At 60.6% G+C, this 21266-nt stretch overlaps 2 protein-coding genes across 7 annotated transcripts in view; one reads left to right on the top strand and one right to left on the bottom strand.

The window, feature by feature from the left end:
* The first annotated feature begins 2886 nt into the window (after positions 1–2886).
* On the top strand, positions 2887–11256 carry OTUB1 (OTU deubiquitinase, ubiquitin aldehyde binding 1). The gene is made up of 7 exons (XM_040256293.1): positions 2887–3205; positions 5012–5073; positions 5320–5418; positions 9404–9522; positions 9691–9775; positions 9886–10080; positions 10184–11256. The coding sequence occupies exons 1-7, from the start codon at positions 3148–3150 to the stop codon at positions 10379–10381; spliced, it is 816 nt and encodes a 271-aa protein (XP_040112227.1). The 5' UTR covers positions 2887–3147; the 3' UTR covers positions 10382–11256.
* A 123-nt stretch (positions 11257–11379) lies between these two features.
* Positions 11380–21266, bottom strand: part of MACROD1 (mono-ADP ribosylhydrolase 1) — a 153539-nt gene continuing 143652 nt past the window's right edge. For 2 of the 6 annotated variants that reach the window (XM_040256268.1, XM_040256266.1), the window contains 7 exons: positions 13366–13482; positions 12575–12696; positions 12444–12474; positions 12241–12314; positions 11785–11866; positions 11666–11694; positions 11380–11514 (listed from right to left, as the gene is read on the bottom strand). In XM_040256268.1, coding sequence (XP_040112202.1) covers positions 11690–11694; positions 11785–11866; positions 12241–12314; positions 12444–12474; positions 12575–12696; positions 13366–13482 — 431 coding nt within the window. In that variant the 3' untranslated portion in view covers positions 11380–11514; positions 11666–11689. Of the gene's footprint in view, positions 11515–11665; positions 12475–12574; positions 12697–13365; positions 13483–21266 lie in introns of all 6 variants that reach the window. The other 4 variants (XR_005723676.1, XM_040256264.1, XM_040256263.1 and 1 more) reach the window with 4 other exon arrangements.

Consider the following 21266-nt stretch of genomic DNA (forward strand, 5'->3'; position numbering starts at 1 on the left):
TGAACAAGCACAGGTGGTGTGAGTCAGATGGGTGGGGTGAAGGCTCTCTACGCAGCCTCTGCCTCTGCTCACTTTCTGCCTTAGGTGGTGTGAACCCTGCAGACAAGTAACAACTTACCCGGCAGCCCCCGCTCAGCCTCATCAGCCTGGCTGCGCCATCAAAGCCTTGCTAGACCATAATTTTGGAGCCGGCTGCCTGTGGACGGCTGTACATTCCCACAGTGGCATCTCCAGAGGTCCATTTCCGGGCTGGGCATGCCCCTACTCTTCCCAACCGGGCAGCTGCCTGACTAAGCCCATCTTGGAAAGGATCGCCGGGGCCTCGTCTTCCGCCCACCTTGAGGCTTTCTCCTGCCAATGATCCCTCTGTGAGGATTGCGGCTTTCCCACGGCCTGTGCCACATCCTGTTGCCTGGCCTGAAAGCCATGTGGCTCTCTAGGGCTTCTGTACTGTCCTAAAACTCTTTGTCTGTGGCTGAGGTCACAGAGTCCTGGGTTCTGCATGGGGTCTCTTCTCCTTCCAGTGGAGAGAATGCTATGGTCATGGATACCTCGTCTGGACACATTCCAAGCCTGTGAAGAGGCATCTGTGCCAGGTCGGGTCTGTGGAACATAAAGTCCTAGGCTGCTGCCCATCACCTTTGTGACTTTCCAACAGCAGCCTAAACCCAAGCAGCAGTGCTTCCTGTTCCATGATAGGCCTCGGGAAGCGGGACCAGCAGTGTGTGACCATTCATTTCTGGGTTTGCAGATTGAAAGGCCGAGGTGAACATCTGGAGCTGGTGATTCCTGGCAAATATGCTATTGGGTTTTAGGTTCTTCAGGATAGAAAACCAAAACCCGAAAATGGTAGAAAGTATCAAGAAAGACAGAATGAGGGTAAGAGAATAGTTAGTTATCACCAAATTGACATGGAAAAGAGCAGGGCAAAAGTTGACCATCCTGGGACTGGATTAAGAGCCAAAGCTTCCCCCGGCCTGACAAGAGGGGGAGGGTGGGCAGCAGGCAGGAGAGCCCCTCAACTACACACCCTGCATACACTGAGGGTGCATATCCGTTCTTTGAGCCCCAGACCCTTGTGTTGAGGGAGGCATTTACTTGGCGTTGGCAGCATGGCCGCAGTCCAGCACTGGACCTCAAACGGATTCCTTCTCACCCTCCAGAGCAACTGTATTCTCTGTCCCCACATGAATCCCAATCCAGCTCCCCTTTGTGTGCTCCCCACCCTGCCAGACTCCCTAGTCAAAGTAAGGAGTGGGGGTAAAGGTGGAGTTGTCTTACAGCTATTTTCAAGACTTTGTAAAGCCAAAATGGAAATCACGCTTTTGTCATTGACTGCTCCTCATTTGGTAATACCAGTGCTACTGACTGAGGGCTTCCCAGGTTGCTCAGCAGTCAAGAATCCACCTGCCAATGGGGAAGATGCAGGAGGTCCGCGTTTGATCCCTGAGTTGGAAAGATCCCCTGGAGGAGAGAATGGCCACCCACTCCGGTATCCTGGCCTGAAGAATCCCATGGACAGAGGAGCCCAGCGAGATACAGTCCACAGGGTCACAAAGTTGGGCACGACTGAACACGGCATGCACAAGCTACCAACTGAAGATCTAACTGGCAGTTCCAGATTGCACTGGCAGAACTGGGAAAAGGAATGAACAGCTTGGTGTACGCTGGGTGTGTGTTGCGCTCTATGGGCGATAGATAGCCTGCCAGGCTCCTCTGTCCACGGGAATCTCCAGGCAGGGATACTGGAGTGGGTTGCGATTTCCTCCTCCAGCAGATCTTCCCCACCCAGGGATTGAACCTGCATCTCCTGCGTTTCAGGCGGGTTCTTTCCCACTAGTGTCGCCCGAGAAGCCCAGTTTGGTAGGAATGGGATCCAAATGGGTAGCCCCTTTGCTTCCTTGAATTTCGAAGCAAACACAAGGATTGGTGACCTAGGAAATAGTAATTTCCAGTGTTGCTGGGGCACAGACTTGGCATGTGTAGCGTTGCTGTGAGAGCGCTACTGTGGGCAGTGTGGTGAGCCCAGGCACCAACTGTCCCTACTCCAGGACTGGATGTAGCTCATGAAGATATTCATCCTATTCTGCACCTGTATTATCATGAACGGAAGGATCTGATTGGGGCTCAGACACGGCCTCCTCAAGTGCTAAGAGACCACTGTCATATCATGGAAAAGGCCCTCCATAGTGAAAGGCAAAAAAACAGTGCCCCTGAAGGTGACTTCTCTAAATAACTGCATCTTCAGCATCCCAAGGCCTTGACACTTTTTAAGTTTTATTTTTAGATAATTCACAGGTGATTTTAACAGGGTACACAGAAAGATCCTGTGTATCCTTTATCCACTTTCCCCCACTGGTAACATCTTGCGTTTGAAGCTACAGTACAGCATATTCCAGGATCTCCATATATATTCAAGATAAAGAGCACCTGTCTCCACAAGGATACTCCTGTTTCATTTTTATAACCACATCCACTTCCCTCCTGCCCCCGACTCAACCCTTGGGAACCACGAATCTGTTTTTCATTGTTGTCAACTTCTATCTTAAAAAAAAAAAAATCCTGATTTTCTCATAACCACAAGGGCAGGGAGTCCAAAGTTAGGTCGACCCCGAGGGACCAAGGTCTCTCGGTCAGAAGCAGGACACCAAAGCCCGCTCGGAACCGAGACTCGGTGGAGGGGGGCGGTGAATTCCCAGAGCTCGGATATTAGCAGAATTCCCGGTCTCCTCGGCCAAGTGATCCTCATTGCATTCGCCTGTCTTGAGTTCTGGAGCCCGCAGCGGGAATTGCCTTCCGTGATTTGAATTTCATTTTCCTGCTTATCTCAATAATACAATCCGCGTTTCAAACTCTAGCGAAAAGAAAACTCAAGTGGCCCCAGGAAGCTCTTATCACCACCTGGCACATTGGGAGCCTGGGAAGATGGAACCGAGCAAGTGTGCGGGAGGAGGGCGGGCGGGGATTGCCTTCACTTCCCCGGGCTTCCGCCGCTGCCGAACGAGACTGCGAGCCCCTCGGTGACTACGCCCGAGGGGATCCCGTTGCTAGGGGCGTTACCAAGGAGGGGCCTCGAGGAGGGGCTGTCTTCCGGGGGGAGGCCAACTAGTAACCCGGAAGCGGTCGGCAGTGCGGCGCTGTTTAAAGATGGCGGCGGAGGAACCTCAGCAGCAGAAGCAGGAGCCGCTTGGCAGCGATTCCGAAGGTACCGACCAGGGGAGAACCGCCCGGCCTGGCCCAGCGGGGGCGATGCCGGATGGCCGGTTCCCGAGGAAACCAGGGCTGGGGCGGCTGGCGGCGAAGCGAGCGGAGGGCCCCTTCCCCCGCCTCCGCCGTCTCCCCTCCCCCTCACAATGGAAGGAGCCGCCGCCGCGACCCCTGGCCGGGCGGGCGGCGGGAGAGAAAGCGGGCCGGGCTGCGGCCCGCGACTCTTCCCTGTCGCGCGCTCCTGGGGCGGGGCCTAGGCCGCTCCGCCCCCCCCACCCCCCGCCCAGCCCCCTCCCCGCTGGGCGTCCGGCTCCCGGGTCCCCGGCTCTCCCGCCCCGGACCTGGCAGTCAGGCCCGGGCCTAGTCCGGCCCCGTCTAGTCCGCCTCCTCCAGAGGGGCCCGAGCCCGGGAGGGCGTCGAATTACGCCGGGCTGCGGAGCACAAAGGACTGGGCGGGCCGCTGGGGATGCTGCGGGCGGCCCGGGGTTGTGAGCGGCCGTAGGTGTGTGCCCCGGAGGGCAGCGCCCTTCGTTTCCGGTAGAGCCCTGTCTCCTAGCCTCGTAGCCCCTTGCTTCCTGTCTCGGCATAGTTTCCTTAGACCCCTGAAGAGTTGGACCTCTCAAAAAGGTCCCACCCTCTTCACCCCTGAGTTAGACACTGGGGACTGAGGAGGTCACTAGGGTTGGGAGGGATGGCCCAGTTGCAGTGCAGTGTTGGGGGTGGGTGGAAGCCCAGCTGAGGCCCCGGGCTGCTCAAGATCAAAAGGATTGGCCGTAAAAGTCATTTAGCACACAGCTCCCTTTCTAACCGCACACTGAAAAACTGAGCTTTTGGGGACCTAGACCCTGGGCCCCCCCCCCCCCCCCACGGGACTTGTTTAGGATCGTGTAAGTTAAGAAAGAACCAGAGCCAGGATTCAGGTCTCCTGGCTCCTCACCAGTGGCTGCTTGGCATGGGGCCCACAGGGTGGACCCGCCCAACTCAGTGATGAGTATTGAACTACACCTCTTAAGGTACCACCTCCTCAGGGCATCACAGTGAAGAGGGGAAGGTGGTGGTATCTGTCTCTGTTCACAGCTGATGATGAGCCTCAGCAGTGAGGTGCCAGCAGAGTTATTGTGGCGGAGAGCCCAGGCTTTGCAATTAGACAAACCTGGGTTTGACCACAGGTCTTCCTCGTCGTGACTTCGGGCAGATGATTTCACCTGTCTGCATTTTTGTTCTTTGTAAAATGGGCACCACTAAGAATACCCAGGATGGCAGGTGGAGGAATGGTGTGATTGAGTAAAGTAAAGCTCTCATCTAGCCGAAGATGGTCTGCTTCCTCATCTGTCTTTCCTCAGTAGACCTGGCTCAGGGGCCTTCCCGGCTGCTCGGAAGTGATGTTAGAGAGCCGGGAGAGAGGGCTTGTTCGAGCTGGAAGAGTGTACCCTGGGGGGCGATCACCTTGGCCTGCTTGCTTTATTTTCCACTATTTATACTTATTTGGCTGTGCTGGGTCTCAGTTATGGCATGTGGGATCTAGTTCCCAGACCAGGGATCAAACCCAGGCATTGGGAGCTCGGAGCTGTAGCCACTGGACCTCCAGGGAAGTCCCTGGCCTCTTCCCTTTAAAGATGAGATAACTCATGCCCAGGAAATGGAAGGACTTTGCCAAGATCCCACAGCTGGGGTGGAGCAGGGCATGACGCATGCTTCCAGATTGCACGTCTGCTCTCCTGGCCCGTTCTTGTCCTCGGCCCAGCTTCCTGGAGTGGGGAGAGCCAGGGCCCACTGTATTCCTTGGCCTTCTTCCTTCTTCCAGGTGTTAACTGTCTTGCTTATGATGAAGCCATCATGGCTCAGCAGGACCGAATTCAGCAAGAGGTGAGTGGCTGTGGCCAGTGGCCTTTCTTTGGGGATACCTTGGTTGGACTGAGGCCCACCGTTTGTCTCTACTGTGGAAGCTCCCTCCTCCCCAGGCTGAGCTGCTGCTACATGCCTTTATGGGGGGATGTGTGGTCCCTGTGCCACTGGGTGACTGGCCCAGCCGCTCTCAGCTAGATGTTCGGGCTGACAGGTGTGGGTCACTCCATTCGCCTGTCAAAACGTAATGGATTCCCCACCCCACAGATTGCTGTGCAGAACCCACTGGTCTCAGAGCGGCTGGAGCTCTCTGTCCTATACAAAGAGTATGCTGAGGATGACAATATCTATCAACAGAAGATCAAGGTGGGAGCCTGGCCGAGGGGACAGGAAGAGCCCTCGGGTAGGGGCCAGAGCCTGGCCACTTTAGACCTGTGCTTGGCTGGGCCTGGCCTCAGAGGGGTGGATGGTGGGGGAGCCCTCTGGTCACTGGTTCACAGGTTGGCAGAGTCTGGAACCAAAAAGACTTTGATTCAGATCCTGATGCTGCCACATGGCAGCTGGATCCTCAGCAGCTCCTTCGATGTCTCAGAGCTGTGGAGACCTCAGCTGTGAAATCGGGGTGATGAAAGCAAGGGTGCTTGTGAGGTTGCGGGAGACGATGCCTGGGGGGCCTGGTGCTGGCTGTGGGGAGCCGGTGGTCTCAGTGTTCACGGTGGGGCTGGTGGGCGGGGGCTGGCTAGCGGGGGAGGATGCCGGCGGAGACACAGTCTTGCCCCCTGCTTCCGTGGAGAGGCAGGCAGCACTGGGGAGAGGGGCCCCTGGATCTTCGTGTAAGGCCCTGCTGCCTCTCTTAGAAACTGAGGTAAGTCCCTTAACCACTCACTTCCTTCTCTGTGAGCTGGGGGTTTGAAATGTGACAGTGAGTGTGTGTACACAGCGTCTCCTGGGCACAGCCTGCTCCTGCTGCTGCTGCTGCTAAGTCGCTTCAGTCGTGTCCGACTCTGTGCGACCCCATAGACGGCAGCCCACCAGGCTCCGCCGTCCCTGGGATTCTCTAGGCAAGAACCCTGGAGTGGGTTGCCATTTCCTTCTCCAATGCACGAAAGTGAAAAGTGAAAGAGAAGTCGCTCAGTGGTGCCTGACTCTTAGCGACCCCGTGGACTGCAGCCTACCAGGTTCCTCCTTCCATGGGATTTTCCAGGCAAGAGTACTGGAGTGGGGTGCCAGTGCCTTCTCTGGGGCACAGCCTGAGGATTTAGTAAATGCTACTCCTCCCCCCTCGCCCCCCCAAATCAGAGCTGCTTAGAATCTTCCACCTGCAAGGTTGGCCTTTGGGGTTAGCCATTTGAGGGGCCAGGCAGGTAACCCAGGTGACTGGAGGTGACCAGGTCAGGTGGTGAACAGTGGCACCGCAGCCCGGTTCCGTCAGTAGCAGGTGGTGCAGCCTCATGGGGCAAATAGGAGCATCCGTGCCTGTCACTCCATCAGTGCTTCTGAGACCAGCCAGAAATCATTTTTTTGTAAAATCTCCAGACTCCTGACAGTTGGCCGCTGATTGATATTTAAAGTGGGCCAGACAGCGCACGTGCAGGCCAGAGCCCACTGCATGTGGCCTGTGGGCCCTTCTGCCCCTGCTCAGGGTGCTCATGGTTTACCCTGGAGGCCTCTGGAGAGAAGAAGGCCCTGGCTCTGGGGCCCAACAGACCTGATGTGGAGTCCCGGCTTCCCCACGCTGTGTGACCTTGGGCAGCACACTGGCCTTGGGGCCTCTGTTGATCTGCCAGCTCTGCGTGGGGAGGCCTGTCTCGTGGGGTGGGTGTGAGGCTTGCAGGAGAGGATGGTGGCCAGGTGTGGAGCCCAGCACCTGGGAGGCGATGGGTCCCTCCTCTTCTCCGTGTGGTGGGCTGGCGGGGCTCAGGCCTGCCTGTCACACGGGCCACCCCGGGAAAGCGGACAGGCCACGCCTCTCGGGTTCTTCCCGAGTCAGTCGGCAGATGGTGAAGTGTCAGCTGTGTGCTGTCTGGACAGGAGGCCTGCCCCGGCGCCCGACACCCCACCGGGGCTGGGCCTGAGCCCCTCTTAGCTCCCTGGGAGGAGCCCAAGCGCAGACTGCAGGGCCCCGGCTCCTGTGTATCCTGGCTCCTCTGTGAAGTGGGCCCCGGGGGATGCGTGGGAGGGTAATGGGCCTGGCATGGGGTAAGTGCTCAGAACAGTTCTGGTCGCAGCAGGGATTTGGGCTCTTTGTACACATTTTGTCCCATTTTGACACTCATGAGCACACACTGGGGGCCAGGCAGTTTTAGGCTCTGGAGATAGTGAGGACCACAGCTGCCAAGTCACCATGGCGGTTCAGAGTGGAAAGACAGCCGTTAAGGCAATTCACATGTATGGCAGAGGTGGTGAGTGCTGTGGAGAAAAGTCAAAAGTGAAGCTGGCCGAGGAGATGGGGGGCGGGGATTTGCAGGTTTACCCAGGGTGGTGTCTGATGAACTGGAAGAGGCCAGTGAGCAAGGTGGGGCGGCCATGGGTGGAGCCGGGGGGCGGCGGCGTGGCGGGAGCAGAGTGGGTGGGAGACGTGGGGCTTGGAGCCGAGAAGGGACTCGGAGGGAGCCACGTTTACTGGGTTTCTGTGGTTGCTGGTGCCGCGGTGGGGAGAGACTGGGCAGTGAGTGAGGTGCGGGCAGGGAGACCGTGTGGAAGTCTTTGCGATGAAACCAGCCCTTGGAGCTGGACGGGGCAGCGGCGCAGCCCACCTGAGGAGAGATGGACGCGGGCAGAGTGGCAGGGTCTGCCCTGGGTGGCTGGGGGCATTGAGGGCAGAGTCCGCATGGCTGGGAGGGTTGCAGCTGAAAGGTGGGGAGCTGAGGAAAGGCAGGGAAGGCCAGAGGTCAGAAGCCGCCTGTGGGCTGGGCAGTTCAGAGGTGGTGCAGCCCAGGCAGTTGAGTCGGGGGGGGAGAAGTGAGCTGATGAAGAATTACGTTTAAATCCCAGGAGGTCAGGAGACAGCCAACAGCGGGCTGCCCCAGGCCTGAACAGGTTGTGCTGTTCACGCAGCAGGGGCTGTGGATGGTCGCTGGCGAGACTGTCTCCTGGCAGGTGACACATGGGTCTTGAGGAGGGGTGTGTGGTTGGGTGGCGCCTGTGACCACCACGGGTAGGTGAGGAGGGGCAGCGGTGAGGGCATGGAGAGGGTGGGGGAGGAGCGAAGAAGGGGGTTTGCGTCACCACACCTGCGGTGCAGGGGGATGCTGCTCGGCAACGGTCTAGCGGGAGTGGGTTTGACCCTCGGACTTAGGAGGGCACCTGTGACCATCACTAGGGAAGAAGCCGGCTGGGCTTGCGTTCCCAGCAGAAAAGAAATGGAGACAGTGGCACAGGCAGCTTCAGGAGCAGTGCTGCCCTGCGGGAGAGCAGAGAGGTGGGGAGGTGGCTGCAAGGGAATTCATGGGGAGCAGAGCATTTGTTTATAGGCGGTGGGGCCAGTGGGTCGGGAGAGAGAAGCTGATGATGGGGAGGGGAGGGCAGACTTCAGGAGCAGTGTCCTGAGTCCAAGGGAACATGGCTCTGGGAGCAGCCTCGGACCTTCCAGGGATGGAGAGTGAGGCCCCGGCAGGGCAGGGTGCCGTGCGGATGACAGCTTCTTAGTGGAAGTCCTCAGGAAGCACGGTCATCGGGAAGATGACTGGCTGGGGACTTAATATATGGGGAGAAGGCATGAAATAGGCGTCAGGAGGAAGGGGAGGGTGCTCAGGCCCGGGGAGTGAGGCCAGGTTGCCGGACAGCACCAAGGGCCAGACCCCCGATTCCTGAGGGGAGATTGAACAGACAGGAGGAACTCCATTGAGCTGGGGAGGAAACTGGGAAAGAGTGAACCAGTACCTGTGAGCGGGCAGGGCAGGGATTAAATGGAGGTGAGGGGGGCTGTTTCCCGCCCCAGGACTGTGCAGTGGGCCCCCCCAGCGCAGCGCTGCACCGTGTACACTCACTTGTTTGCCCTGGATCTCTCAGGGTTTGAAAGGCTATTCACTGGAAAAGCTGCTTCCGTCAAGGACCCATTCACTTGCCTGGTTTTATGAAACAGTAGCCCTTTGGCCCAGCAGCATGGCATGCCTAGCGGCTGATGACCACTTTGGTGACCGATGCAACCAGTGTGTCTATAATTCACGTTCCTGAGGCTCTCGGGCTCCCAGCAGCGGGTTGCTAAGTGACTCCCATTATCAGAGTCAGCAGCCAAGGATGGCAGGAGGCTGTTGTGGTGTGACCTCTGTTGGGGGCATTTCCTGGGCCTGCCCTGGTTTCCGCCAGATGTTGATGGGCATGGGGTGGGGTGGGGGCTGCCTCTCTGCAGGACCTCCACAAAAAGTACTCATACATCCGCAAGACCAGGCCTGATGGAAACTGCTTCTATCGTGCTTTCGGATTCTCCCACTTGGAGGCGTTGCTGGACGACAGCAAGGAATTGCAGCGGTGAGGAGGCGCGCGGGGGAGGTTCCGTGAAGGGCGTGTGGGCTCCCTCCTCCCTGTTGATGGCTGGGAGGTGCGGTTCCCCCTGAGGCCCAGTGATGGCCTGGGCCCTGCTAGGCCAGGTCTGCCGGCCTAGGAGCCCGTGGCGCCTTCTCTTCCACCCGTCCGCAGGTTCAAGGCTGTGTCTGCCAAGAGCAAAGAGGACCTGGTGTCCCAGGGCTTCACTGAGTTCACAATTGAGGATTTCCACAATACGGTGAGGCCAGCTGCCCTGCCGTGGGGTCGGCCAGGGTGGCAGGTGGTGGCCTGGTGGTGGCAGGGATGACCTGTCTCCCCCACCTCGCCCTCTGTCCCCCTCGGGCGCAGTTCATGGACCTGATCGAGCAGGTGGAGAAGCGGACCCCCGTGGCCGACCTGCTGGCCTCCTTCAACGACCAGAGCACCTCGGACTACCTGGTGGTCTACCTGCGGCTGCTCACCTCGGGCTATCTGCAGCGTGAGAGCAAGTTCTTCGAGCACTTCATCGAGGGCGGGCGGACCGTCAAGGAGTTCTGCCAGCAGGTGCTGCCCTCCCCACTCCTCAGCCGTGGCCCCTTTCCCTCGAGCCCCGGGGCGGGCCCGGGTGGTGGGGCCCCGAGTGCCCCCTGACCGCGCTGTGCCGCAGGAGGTCGAGCCCATGTGCAAGGAGAGCGACCACATCCACGTCATCGCGCTGGCCCAGGCGCTCGGCGTCTCCATCCAGGTGGAGTACATGGACCGCGGCGAGGGCGGCGCCACCAACCCCCACGTCTTCCCCGAGGGCTCCGAGCCCAAGGTCTACCTGCTCTACCGGCCCGGACACTACGACATTCTCTACAAATAGGGCCGCCGGCCGCGGCCGCACCGCCCGCCCCTGCGCCAGGCGCTAGACGTGTACAGAGGTTTTCTTGTGGTTGTAAATGGTCATACTTCACTCCCCAACCCCTTCCCTGTCACACGACCTCCCGTGTTTTATTAAAGGGGACGCTGGTGGTGAGCCACGTGTGTGCGTGTCCCTGCTCGGCTGCTGCCCACCTGGCTGCTCTGTGTCTGGCTGCCCCCTTCCCCTCAGGTGGGTTCCTCTCGGCGTTTCACCTGTCCACCCCCAAACCTCCCCGCCAGGAGCAGTTTTGAGGGGTCTGGGCCTTTCGGGGACCCTTCCTGGTTATGGGGGTTCTGCTTCCTTCCCTTCAGGCCACCATCCCTTCCCTGTTTAGCTGGCCAGGGCTTTCCCTGGGGACCCAGGAGCACCGAAGCTTCTAGCTGCTCCCTCCTGGGCCCTGCCCCCACCCTGCTGTCCTGGCCGGAGCCCCCGCCACCTGCCCTTGGTCAAGGCTCTGCGTGGTGGATTCCTGGGTGGAGAGGGACTGCGTGGTGCTGCAGCCTGGCTCAGGGCAGGGGGAGGCGCGGGGGGGGGCCCAGGGTGCCCCAGCCGGTGCCAGCCAGGCGGGGGAGGGGCAGTCCCCCAGCCTGTGCGTGGTCCCATCCCCAGGCCCAGCCTCAGGTGGAGCCGGGCTCTCCAGGCCATCATCCTCCCCGCTCTGTTCCCCTTGGCCCCCTGCCTGTGCCTGCTTTGCACCCCATTGCTGCACTGCCTTCCTTTCTGCCTTCACCTCATCTCCCGCCCCCGCCCCCGCCCCGGCACATGTGGGGTCTCAGCCCCCAGGCTGTGAGCTTCTTGGGGGCAGGCCTTCAATAAACGTGACAGGCTGCTGCCCACCTCTGCTGTCAACCTCGTGCCTCCCCCTGCCTGGCTCACCGAGAGCTCTCGCCAGCCCCTGATGCCAAAGCGGCTGTCCACACCTGGGCTCCCTCCCTCACCCCCAGGACAGGGACAGTCGAAGCTGCAGCAGTAGTCTTTATTAGGCTCCTGACAGGGTGGGGGGTGTAGGGAAAGAATAGGGTGGCCCCGCCAGGCCCCACTGCAGGCGTCGGAGACTTAGAGCTGGGAGCGTGGTCCGGCAGGCCCAGGGAAGTCTGCAGGCAAAGACGAGGTCAGAGCAGTGGCCCATGGGCTGCCCCGGCCTCCCAGGCTGCCTCCCTGGCTTCCTTCCCTGCGTGGGGGTGAGCGGGTGTTAGTGGGCACGAGGTTAGTGGGCAGCCACACAAAGGGCCAGGCCCTGCTTACCAGTCCTGGTCAGGGTGGGCAGCATCACGCTGGAAGGCAGAGGACAGTGAGAGCCTGTCCTGGGTGGACGGGGCGGGACAGGGGCTGGAGGGGCCGTGGTGGGGGCAGGAGGCACCTACCGACCGGGAAATAGTGGGGGAGGCGTTCTCGGTAGATGTTCTCGTCCTTCTCCAGGAACACGCAGATGATCAGCCGGTCGACCTGCATCAGGGCCTGCTGAGCCTGGGCGGAAGCGGTCGGCTCCCCGGCTCCTGGGCCTTAACCACTACCCTTGCCGCTGTGGGGCTTCCCCTGCCCTGTCCTTGGGGCACACTTCAATCTGGGTTTAGAGCTCGGGCTACAGAAGGGGCTCGTGGCGTGATGTGCGCCCCGCTATCCCTTTCTCGAAGCGCCTTGTGCCCTGGCCATAGGGGAGGAAAACAGGCCCCGAGTAAAAGAACGCAGAGAGCAAGCGCGAGGCTAGAGCCCCAAGTGCTCGGCGCTCTGCACACTCCTTGGCGATGACGGGTGGGGCTGGTCACATGAGCCCCGCCGCCCACCTCTGTCCGCTCCCTTCGGCTGGACCCAGGCCTCACCTTGTCCTTGTGCTGCTCCAGCCACTCGCGCAAAGCGGTCAGCACTACCTCGGCCGCTGCCTCGTTGGGGTAGCCTGCAGGCCAGACGGTGGGCCCCAGTGAGTCTCGAGCTCCGCCCCTCGCCGCTCTGCCCCGCCCACTCCGGCCCGGCCGGGGCCGGCCCGCGCACCGCCCATCTGCGCCCTTTTCTAGACCCCACTCACCGAACACTCCGGTGGAGATGCAGGGGAACGCCTAGGGATGAGGGGTAGTGAGAAGGGACTGGAGACAGCGCCACTCCGCTCCGCCTCCCGCCAGGCTGCCCCCTACCCTGCCCCGCCCCGCCGCCCCTCACCGCCGAGCGGAGCCGGTGCTCCAGCAGCAGGTCGAGGCTGCTCAGGTAGCAGCTGCGGAGCTCGGCAGCCTGGCTGGCGCTCGGCTCTCCGTGGGCGATGGGTCCCACCGTGTGGATGACATCTGTGGGGGGGGGGTGGGGGGTGAGGTCAGACTGGCCGGAGCTCCCAGCGGTCTTCGGCTTTCCCTCCTGCCGGCCTTGGCCCTGGTGGTGGTTTAGTCGCTAAGTCGTGTCCGACTCTCTGACCCCATGGACTGTAGCCCGCCAGGCTCCTCTGTGCATGGGATTCTCCAGGCAAGAAGACTGGGGTGGGTTGCCATTTCCTTCTCCAGGGGATCTTCCCAACCCAGGGATCGAACCCAGGTCTCCCGCATTGCCGGCGCATTCTGTACCAGCTGAGCCACCGGGGAAGCCCCTGGGCCCTGGAGGGGACAGGAAACAAGCACCATCCTCCCCAAATTCTGATCTTCCCCGGGTAGGGACCCCACCCATAATTCACACCTGCGCAGAAAGGCCAGCCTACGCAGGCCCCCACCCCACATCTGTCTGGACCCGGCTGAAACAATGGACCTTGTTGCCTCCTTAGCTATTCCCCTCACTTCGTCCTTGCCGCGTCCTTGCGCATGCCCTCCACACACCTGCTTCCTGGGATCTGCGAGGAGGGGCCAGGTCCTGGCACTTAAGTGCCCCCGGAGGAGGCCTCCAGCAATTCTGTCGGGGGTGCACCCCTAATCCCGAGTTACACTAATTACGCAAGGGGCCTCCCCAGGGTCGGGGTGTCGGGGACTCACACTTGGCCGGCAGCCGATAGCCACAGGTGATCTTGGCCTTGCCGGTCTCGCAGTTCTGCAGGGTCCGGCACTCGTCGGTGAGCAGGGGTCCGGCGGCCCGGTGGATGCAGCCGTCCACTGCAGGGAACCGGGCAGTGAGTGGTGGGGCTCCCAGCCACCCGCTGAGCCCGTTTTACAGAGAAGGCCAAGGCCCACGGAGGGAAGACTCCAATCGCTGGGCTGTGCCGGGACTCACCCGGCCCCAAGCCTTTCTCCCGCGGCCTCCAGACGCCCCCTCACCCCTCCACCCTCTTCCCACACCCCCAGTCCCACACTTGTTTCACAGCTGGGAAAACCGAGGCGTAGACGGGGCCAGAGCGGGCCGCGGCGGGAGCCAGCGCAGACCCGCCGGCAGGGGGCGCGACCCGTCCACCCTGCTCGTTCCTGGGCGCGCGGCAGGGGCGCAGGCGGGGCTGGGGTCTCCCGGGTCAGAGGCGGCGCCGGGACTCGGGAGGCGGGTCGGAGCGACAGGATCCGCAGCCAGAGCCGGACAAGGGGGAAAATCCGCCCTCCCGGCCGCGGGGCCCGCTGCCAGTCGCCACCTTCGCGGGAGGAGCCTGGGATCCGAACGCCGACCTCCGAAGGCGAGGCCCTCTCGGACCCGCTTTACAAACTCTTGGTGGTGGTTTAGTCTCTAAGTCATGTCTGACTCTTGCTACCCCATGGACTGTGGCCCGCCAGGCTCCTCTGTCCATGGGATTCTCTAGGCAAGAAGACTGGGAAGTGAAAGTGAAAGTCGCTCAGTCGTGTCTGACTCTTTGCGACCCCATGGACTGCATAGCTGAGCCACAAGGGAAGTCCAAGAATACAGAGGATGAGATGGCTGGATGGCATCACAGACTCAATGAACTTGAGTCTGAGTGAACTCCGGGAGATGGTGATGGACAGGGAGGCCTGGCGTGCTGCGATTCATGGGGTCGCAAAGAGTCGGACACGACTGAGCGACTGAACTGAACTGAGCCTATCCCTTCTCCAGGGGATCTTCCCGACCCAGGAATCCAACCGGGGTCTCCTGCATTGCAGGTGGATTCTTTACCAACTGAGCTATCAGGGAAGACTACTGGGGTGGGTTGCCATTTACAAACTCTTAAGACGGTGGCTCAGAGGGTAAGGCATCTGCCCGCAATGTGGGAGCCCTGGGTTCGATCCCTGGGTCGGGAAGATCCCCTGGCGAAGGAAATTGCAACCCACTCCGGTACTCTTGCCTGGAAAATCCCATGGACGGAGGAGCCTGGTAGCCACCGTCCATAGGGTCGCAGAGTCGGACACGACTGAGCGACTTCACTCACTCAGTCACTCAAGACTCACTTTATAGACACGGACACTGAGGCCACCTAGATTGAGGTCGATCCCATGGGGCCCTTGAGCTAGGTCTTCCAGCTCCTTCCTGCGCCTCGCGGGAGGGTGGTCCGGGCTGCGCAGGTGTCTTCGGGCGTGCACCCAAGCTTGTTAACGAGTCGCCTTGTTTGTGCATCCGGCTTAATTGGGGCCGGGCCTGGGCTTGTTTATCCGAGGGCGGCTCTAGGGCCTCACCAGCGACCCTGGGGACCCGGATCCAGATAAACAAGTCGCCGTAGGCGCGGCGGGAGGCGTGGAAGAGACGCTTCTCCCTGACCTCCCCAGGCTGCTGCGGCTCCGAGGGAGAGGCGGGGTCAGCCTCCGAAGAGTCAAATCCAGACTCCCCTGCATTGGCTGCGCCACCTTGGCAAGCCCTTTCCCCTTTCCCAGAGCGTACTCTGCCTCATCAGAAATACTGGGGCAGTGACCACTCCCTGCCCCCATTTCCTGCAAGAATATCACCCACCTCTGGCAGTTCCCTAGCTCCAACTGCACCTAGGCCTGTGCCAGGGGCTTCTTGGACACTGAGCTCAATGCTCTGCAGCAGGAAATACTACCATTTCCCCATTTCAGCCTAGTTGCTTAATTACAGCCCCACCCTCAAAATCTGCGCTCAGGACCAGGGCCGCAGCTGAACCAGGCCCAGGGCTTCTGTTTTCTTTTGTGCCTGTGAGGCCAATTAAGCCTAATTCTGAGACTTCACCCGGAGATGGTACCAGGTTATTTCCCAAGCATCCTAGGAGCGGGGGTGGGGGCGAGGGGTAGAGGAACTGGGGCATCCCCGGGAGGAAATCTGGGACTGGGTCCCCTGCCACCCCCTCTCATGTGCAGGGCTGAGGGCAGCTGCAGCCAATGGGAGGGGGCGGAGGGTGGGTGGTGTGGCACAGTGGGCGTACATCGTCTACTTGTGGTGTGTCTGTTCTGGGGGGGGGGTACCACAGAGCCACCCAGAGCCATGTGCAACAGCGGGGGCTGTGGAGCTGGGCAACCTGGCTTCAAACTGCCAGTCACAGATGTGTGATCCAGGGCACTTAACCTCCCTGGACCTCAACTGCCCCATCTGTAAAATGGATAATACGACTACCCACTTCATAGGAATATTGGCAGGATTAAATTAATTCCTGTAATGTGCTTAAGCCAGTGCCTGGCATGAGTGAAGGCGACTCGAGTGTTGGCTGTTACTAGGACACTGAGGCTGTATGGGCCTGTACTGGACCCGTGTACACCGGGAGTGTGGTGGGAGGCGGCGTCCAGGGCATATAGAGTGAGCACGGGACCTCCCGGCCCTGCCCCAGTGGTCTCATCCACTTGGCAGCAAGTTGCCTGCCATCTCCCAGTGCTGTCCACCCTGCTGGCGACCTTGGCCTGCAGTGGGGAGCCGTGCGGAAGTGGAGCTCAGCGAGATTTGTTTCAGGGACTTAATGTTTCCTGCAGAAGCGGACAGGCCTGCAGCCAGGCCTTTGGAGCTGACCTGGGGGCATGAGGTGGGAGGAGGCAGGAGGAACTGGCGCCGGCAGAACCCTTGGACTGGAGTCCCTCCACCCCCCGCAGCATCCAGAACAGGGCCGGGCCATATGACTCCCATGACAGCGCCCAGTGAAGCGTTCACCCAGAGCAGAGATGAGGGTCAGGCTCGAGGTTTCCCCCTTGCCCACCGTCCTCCCAAGCCAGAGCCAGCCTGGCCCCCTTCTGTCCCCCTTCCCCAACCACAGGGCAGGCCTGTGGCTCTCCCGTCCCTGAGGAGGCCCCCAGCCCCACTGGCCTTAGCTACAGGACAAAGGACTGCCCCTTCTCACGCCTCCCACCATGACCTGCACCTCCCCTGGCTCCGAACCCCAGGCCATGCCCCAGCTCTTAGGTAGGGCTAAGCTGAGCCCTGGAGACTGGAAGCAGGAGGCTCCCGGGGGTCCCATCCCTTCCTCCCCCCTCCCCACCTGACTATCGTTGGCTGTTATTAGGGCAGTGGGGCAGCTGGGCCTCGGGCCTGCCTGGTAGGGGGTGTCCCCAGTTCATACCAACTGACCCTCAGAACCCTTCCTGGCGCCCTCAGCCACATTCCCCCAAACCTCCTACTTGACCCCGCCCCACTTCAAGACAGCAGAAACCCTGGGGTCTCTGCTGCGGAGCCTGAGCCCACGTGGGCGATAGGGCCTCCCTCAGGAGCCTCTCCACCAGTCCGGGCGGAGCCCTTCCCCTGCGAGGAGACAGCCCTGAGGCCCGCACCACCTCCCTCCGCAGCCTCCTCCTCGCTCCTCCAGTTTAAGTGCCCAGATTTTTATTGCTGTTGGTCTTCAGTCACCGAGTCGTGTCTGACTCTTTCATGACCCCATGGACTACAGCCCACCAGGCTCCTCTGTCCCTGGGAATTTCCAGGCAAGAAGACTGGAGTGGTTGCCACCTCCTCCTGCAGAGGATCTTCCCGACCCAGGGGTCAGACCAGCACCTGCACTGAGAGGCATACTCTTTACTACGGAGCCACCAGGGAAGGCCCAGCTCCCAGACACGGCTCCTTACTTTCAGCCTCTTAGTGAGCAAGGCGCTGAGCCGTATACATCCACCGTCATATTGATCCTCACAGCCTGGCTGCGCTATTGCTTTTCTTGCTTTAGCAAAGAAGACACAGAGGCGCAGAGAGGGTGAGAGACTTGCCCAAGGTCACACAGCTGGGCAGCTCTACTTCCTTGAGCGCCACAGCAGGACCCGTCCCCACTGTTCTACCCCGAGCCGCCCTTCCACGCTGGCTGGCTGCTGGGTGCCCTCCTCACTCAAACACTTCAGGAAGGTGTCCTGCCTGCAGCTGCTGTCTCCACCAGCCCCCAGCAGCCTGGCTCCTGGCCCCTCCCCACCTCTGCCCATCCCTCTCCCAACAGAGGGGCTGCTCGGAGGACCTCTGGTTGCTGGGTGATCTGGGAGCTCTCCCCTTGCAGACCATTCAGCTGCACCCACAGGCTGACCACTGGCTGTCTGCATCCAGCCCAGCAGGGCGGCTTGGGAGACCTGCTCTCTTCATCCTCCTGCCTCCCTGATCTCTTCTGCCTCCTTCCCCATCTCCTCAGACGCTGCTGTCCGCAGGCCCCGTTTGTCTCTTTTCTGTTCCAGCCCTGACTCTCCACCCAGGTCCAGGTATTTCCCCCAGAGAAGGCCTGCCACCCCTGCCTGGAAGCCCACCCCAGCCTCCTGCCATTGTTGCGGCCTCCACAGCCCTGTTCTCAGCCTTCAGGAGCATCAGCTCAGACTCAGGGCCTTCCTAGCAAGGCCAGGGCTGGCAGGGCATCCAAAGAGAGCAGGGGCTGGAGCCGGGCCTCCGTGGAGCCAGCGGCGGCAAAGCAGACAGGCTCCCGTGGGGGCCATTTGCCAAGGCGCTTAGGATATGTTGGCTGCTATTTAGGGTGCTGTAATATTCATGAAGGGAAGATTAGATATTTAAATTTATTCAGCAATAAATGCATCTCAGTGGGGGAGCATTCCTCATTCTAAACAAACAAGCAAGCAGGGGCTAATTAATTATTTACAGGAACACAAGGAGGGCTGTGGCCTGGGGGAAAGGAGGGCAGCTGTGCCCTGACAGAGGACAGGGGACCCTGGCTAGCCCTGGGCCTGCCCCTCCGTTTCCCCTCTCTTCTCCACCCCCCTCCACGTCCTATGAGTCTGGCCCCCTGCTCGCCTCTTTCTGGCATTTCTCTTCCCAGAAATTTTGCCCACAAGCTTGTTGGCAGCTTTGGGCCAGTCACTTAACCTCTCTGAGCCTCAGAAAATTTGGGGGGAGGTCTGAGGTTTGTGGCAAGGTGGCCAGAGGAGGGGAGGCTCAGGGCCAGGATGATTTAGTGACGCGTGACGCGTCCAAGGTCTCAGTTACAGGATAGCAGATGCTCAGAGCACTGCCGTGGCCCCCATCTCTCCCCAGCAGGGACGAGGCTCACAGGGGCGGAGCCGCTCTCAGCAGCTGTGGGTGGTGAGGTCTTGTCCGGGCAGCCCTCCACCCTGCCCTGCCCTGCCCGGGGCTCCTGTGGGCCCCAAGTGCCTTCCCAGGTGCCGAGTGTCAGAGCCTCTGAGATGAGCTCACTTGGGACCGTGTGGCTCAGGAGCAGACCCGGCCCTGGGAGACCCAAGGCCTCCTCCCCCAGCTCTCCCACCCCACTGCCGCTCATTTCCTCTTTGCTCAGCTTCACCTGTACAAGGCAATAGCACCTCCCACTGCGTTTGGCCTGAGGGTTCAGTGCGAGACAGTACCAAAGAGCCCTGCGTGTTATCACCTGTTGTCCCATTTTACAGACGAGGAGACCGAGGCACAGCCACGAGACAGTACCAAAGTGCCCTGCGTGTTATCACCTGTCGTCCCATTTTACAGACGAGGAGACCGAGGCACAGCCACGGACTCTGTAGGCAAAAGACACCTCTGTCCCAAATGCTCTCGGGGCCCCCTCGCCCAAGGGACAGGACACACTGCTAGTGGAGATGTCACCCAGAAAGCCCTGGCAGGGAGAGGGCTGCAGAGGAGTGAGCTTGAGGCCCGAGGGGCCAGGGAAGGGGTGTACCTCTCAAGCCCGGGAAGGCACCTGGGGGTGGGCCCTCTCCATCACTTCCCATTTAGATGGTTCACCTTGTAGATCCTGCCCACTCTGACCAGGCAGGTGTAGCCCATCCCAGCCCCCTGCACAAACGCCCACCGCCTGGGCTGAAAGGAGTCAGAAGCCTGAGTCTCGGCACCCCCAGGCCCCTGACCTGCAGAGCGCAGGCCCAGCCATAAGTTCTGGCCAAGTGACTCAGCCTGCGGCCTCGGGCCCTCTTCTCTCCAGCCCTCCCTACTCTCCCTCTCTGGCCTCCGTTTTCCTCGCAGGTTGAGACTTGGGAGCCTCGACCTCACGTGATCCCCGTTGCCAAAACTGCCTCTGCTTCTGCCCAAACCCTCCCAGTCACTCATTCACTCAACAGATGCCTCCCAGCCCCGGCTTGGTGCTGGACTTGGGCTCAGCCCACTGTCAGGGGAAGCAGAGCCCACCCTCGCCAGGCCCCACCCTCGAGATGCCAAGGTGGGTGGGTACCCCCGGGAGAAGACGGATGGACGGCAGCTCGGCGATGTGATCTGAAATTCATTATGGGGTGAGATCAGCTCCTTAAATGGGGATTTGAAAACATTAGGGCTTCATTATGTACACAACAGCAGCACCTCATTCATCATGCAAAAATCACTCCTGTTATTAAAAATCCCCGTGGCAGCTGCAGGCAGGGGCTTGGCAGCATCTTGCCCACGGGGTGGGGCAGGGCACGGGCTCCACCATTCTCTCTGCCCCTCAGGGAGGGCAGGCCGAGGGATGGGGGTGGGGAATGCAGTTCAGCTCAAGGGACTTGGTGCCTCAGTTTTCTCATCTGCAAAATGGAGATGCTAAGGGTACGCATGTCCCAGGATGCTGTGACGGGTACGCGAGAGCCTGCAGGGAGAGCTCAGCCAGGCCCAGGATCTACGCGGGGAGCGCTGATAGCACCTCAGTCCTGCTCCTCAACTGGGGCCTGTACTTGAGGAGACTGTGTCCCCCTCCTGCTCACGAAACCTCTCGTGGCTCCCACGAGTCCATGAAATAAAATCATCAACGCCGAGCAGCGCTGGGGCTCCCTCTAGCCTCCACCTTAGATGACAGCCGGCCTCTGCTTGCAACCTCCTACCTCTGGTGCATTGGACAGGAGGAGGTGGGCCCACCACGCCTGGTGCAAAGGAGGCGAAGCTCTCGCATCACCACCCCCGTGAAACAGCTGAAGGAAAGACTCCAGAGCAGCAAGGGAGCCGGGAGGGGGTGGCTTTCAGGTTGGGAAGGTGCCTCCAAGGAGGTGGCATCTGAGCAGAGCTCTGGGTGATAGGCTTTGGGGGGAGGTCAGAGGAGGAGGGGTCCAAGCAGAGGGCTCAGCAGGGTGACAGGGAGAGAGGTGGGAGGGGTGAGCGGTACCCCCGGGAGCCACTGCAGTGGGAAGGTTCCAGCAAGAGAGGGGTGTGGTCGAGATAGCCTCTGCTGTGCCTGCGGCCAGGAATGCCCTTCCCTTCTCGGTCCAGCAGAGCCCCCTGCCCCAGACAACTTCTGGTTACACCTTCCGAGTTCACCCATCGGCCCTGGCCTGGCACAGAGCCATGCTCAAGCATGGCTGGGACTTGGTGGTGGTCCACTGGCTAAGACTCCGAGCTCCCAGTGCAGGGGGCCCAGGTTCCGTCCCTGGTCAGGGAACTAGATGCCACGTGCTACAGCAAAAAAGGGAAGGTCCCCTGTGCCACAACTAAGACCCAGTGCAGCTGAGTAAATAAACAATTATAAAAAAAGAAAAGATGGGCTGGTCGGACCCCACCCAGCCTGGCCTGGAGAGGGTCTGCCCGCTGTGCCAGGCCCCAGCCAGTCGGAGCAGAGCGGGGAGCAATCACGGATTAGCAGTGCGGGGTGATGGGAGATAGGGCCAGGCCCAGGGTGCACGGGATGGCAAGCGAAGCCAGGCAGAAGCCAAGACCTGAATCCTGAGAGGCCTCGTTAATCCTCCCGGGCATG

This window comes from Oryx dammah, unplaced genomic scaffold (assembly GCF_014754425.2).
Source record: "Oryx dammah isolate SB20612 unplaced genomic scaffold, SCBI_Odam_1.1 HiC_scaffold_15, whole genome shotgun sequence".
NCBI classification, from domain to species: domain Eukaryota; kingdom Metazoa; phylum Chordata; class Mammalia; order Artiodactyla; family Bovidae; genus Oryx; species Oryx dammah.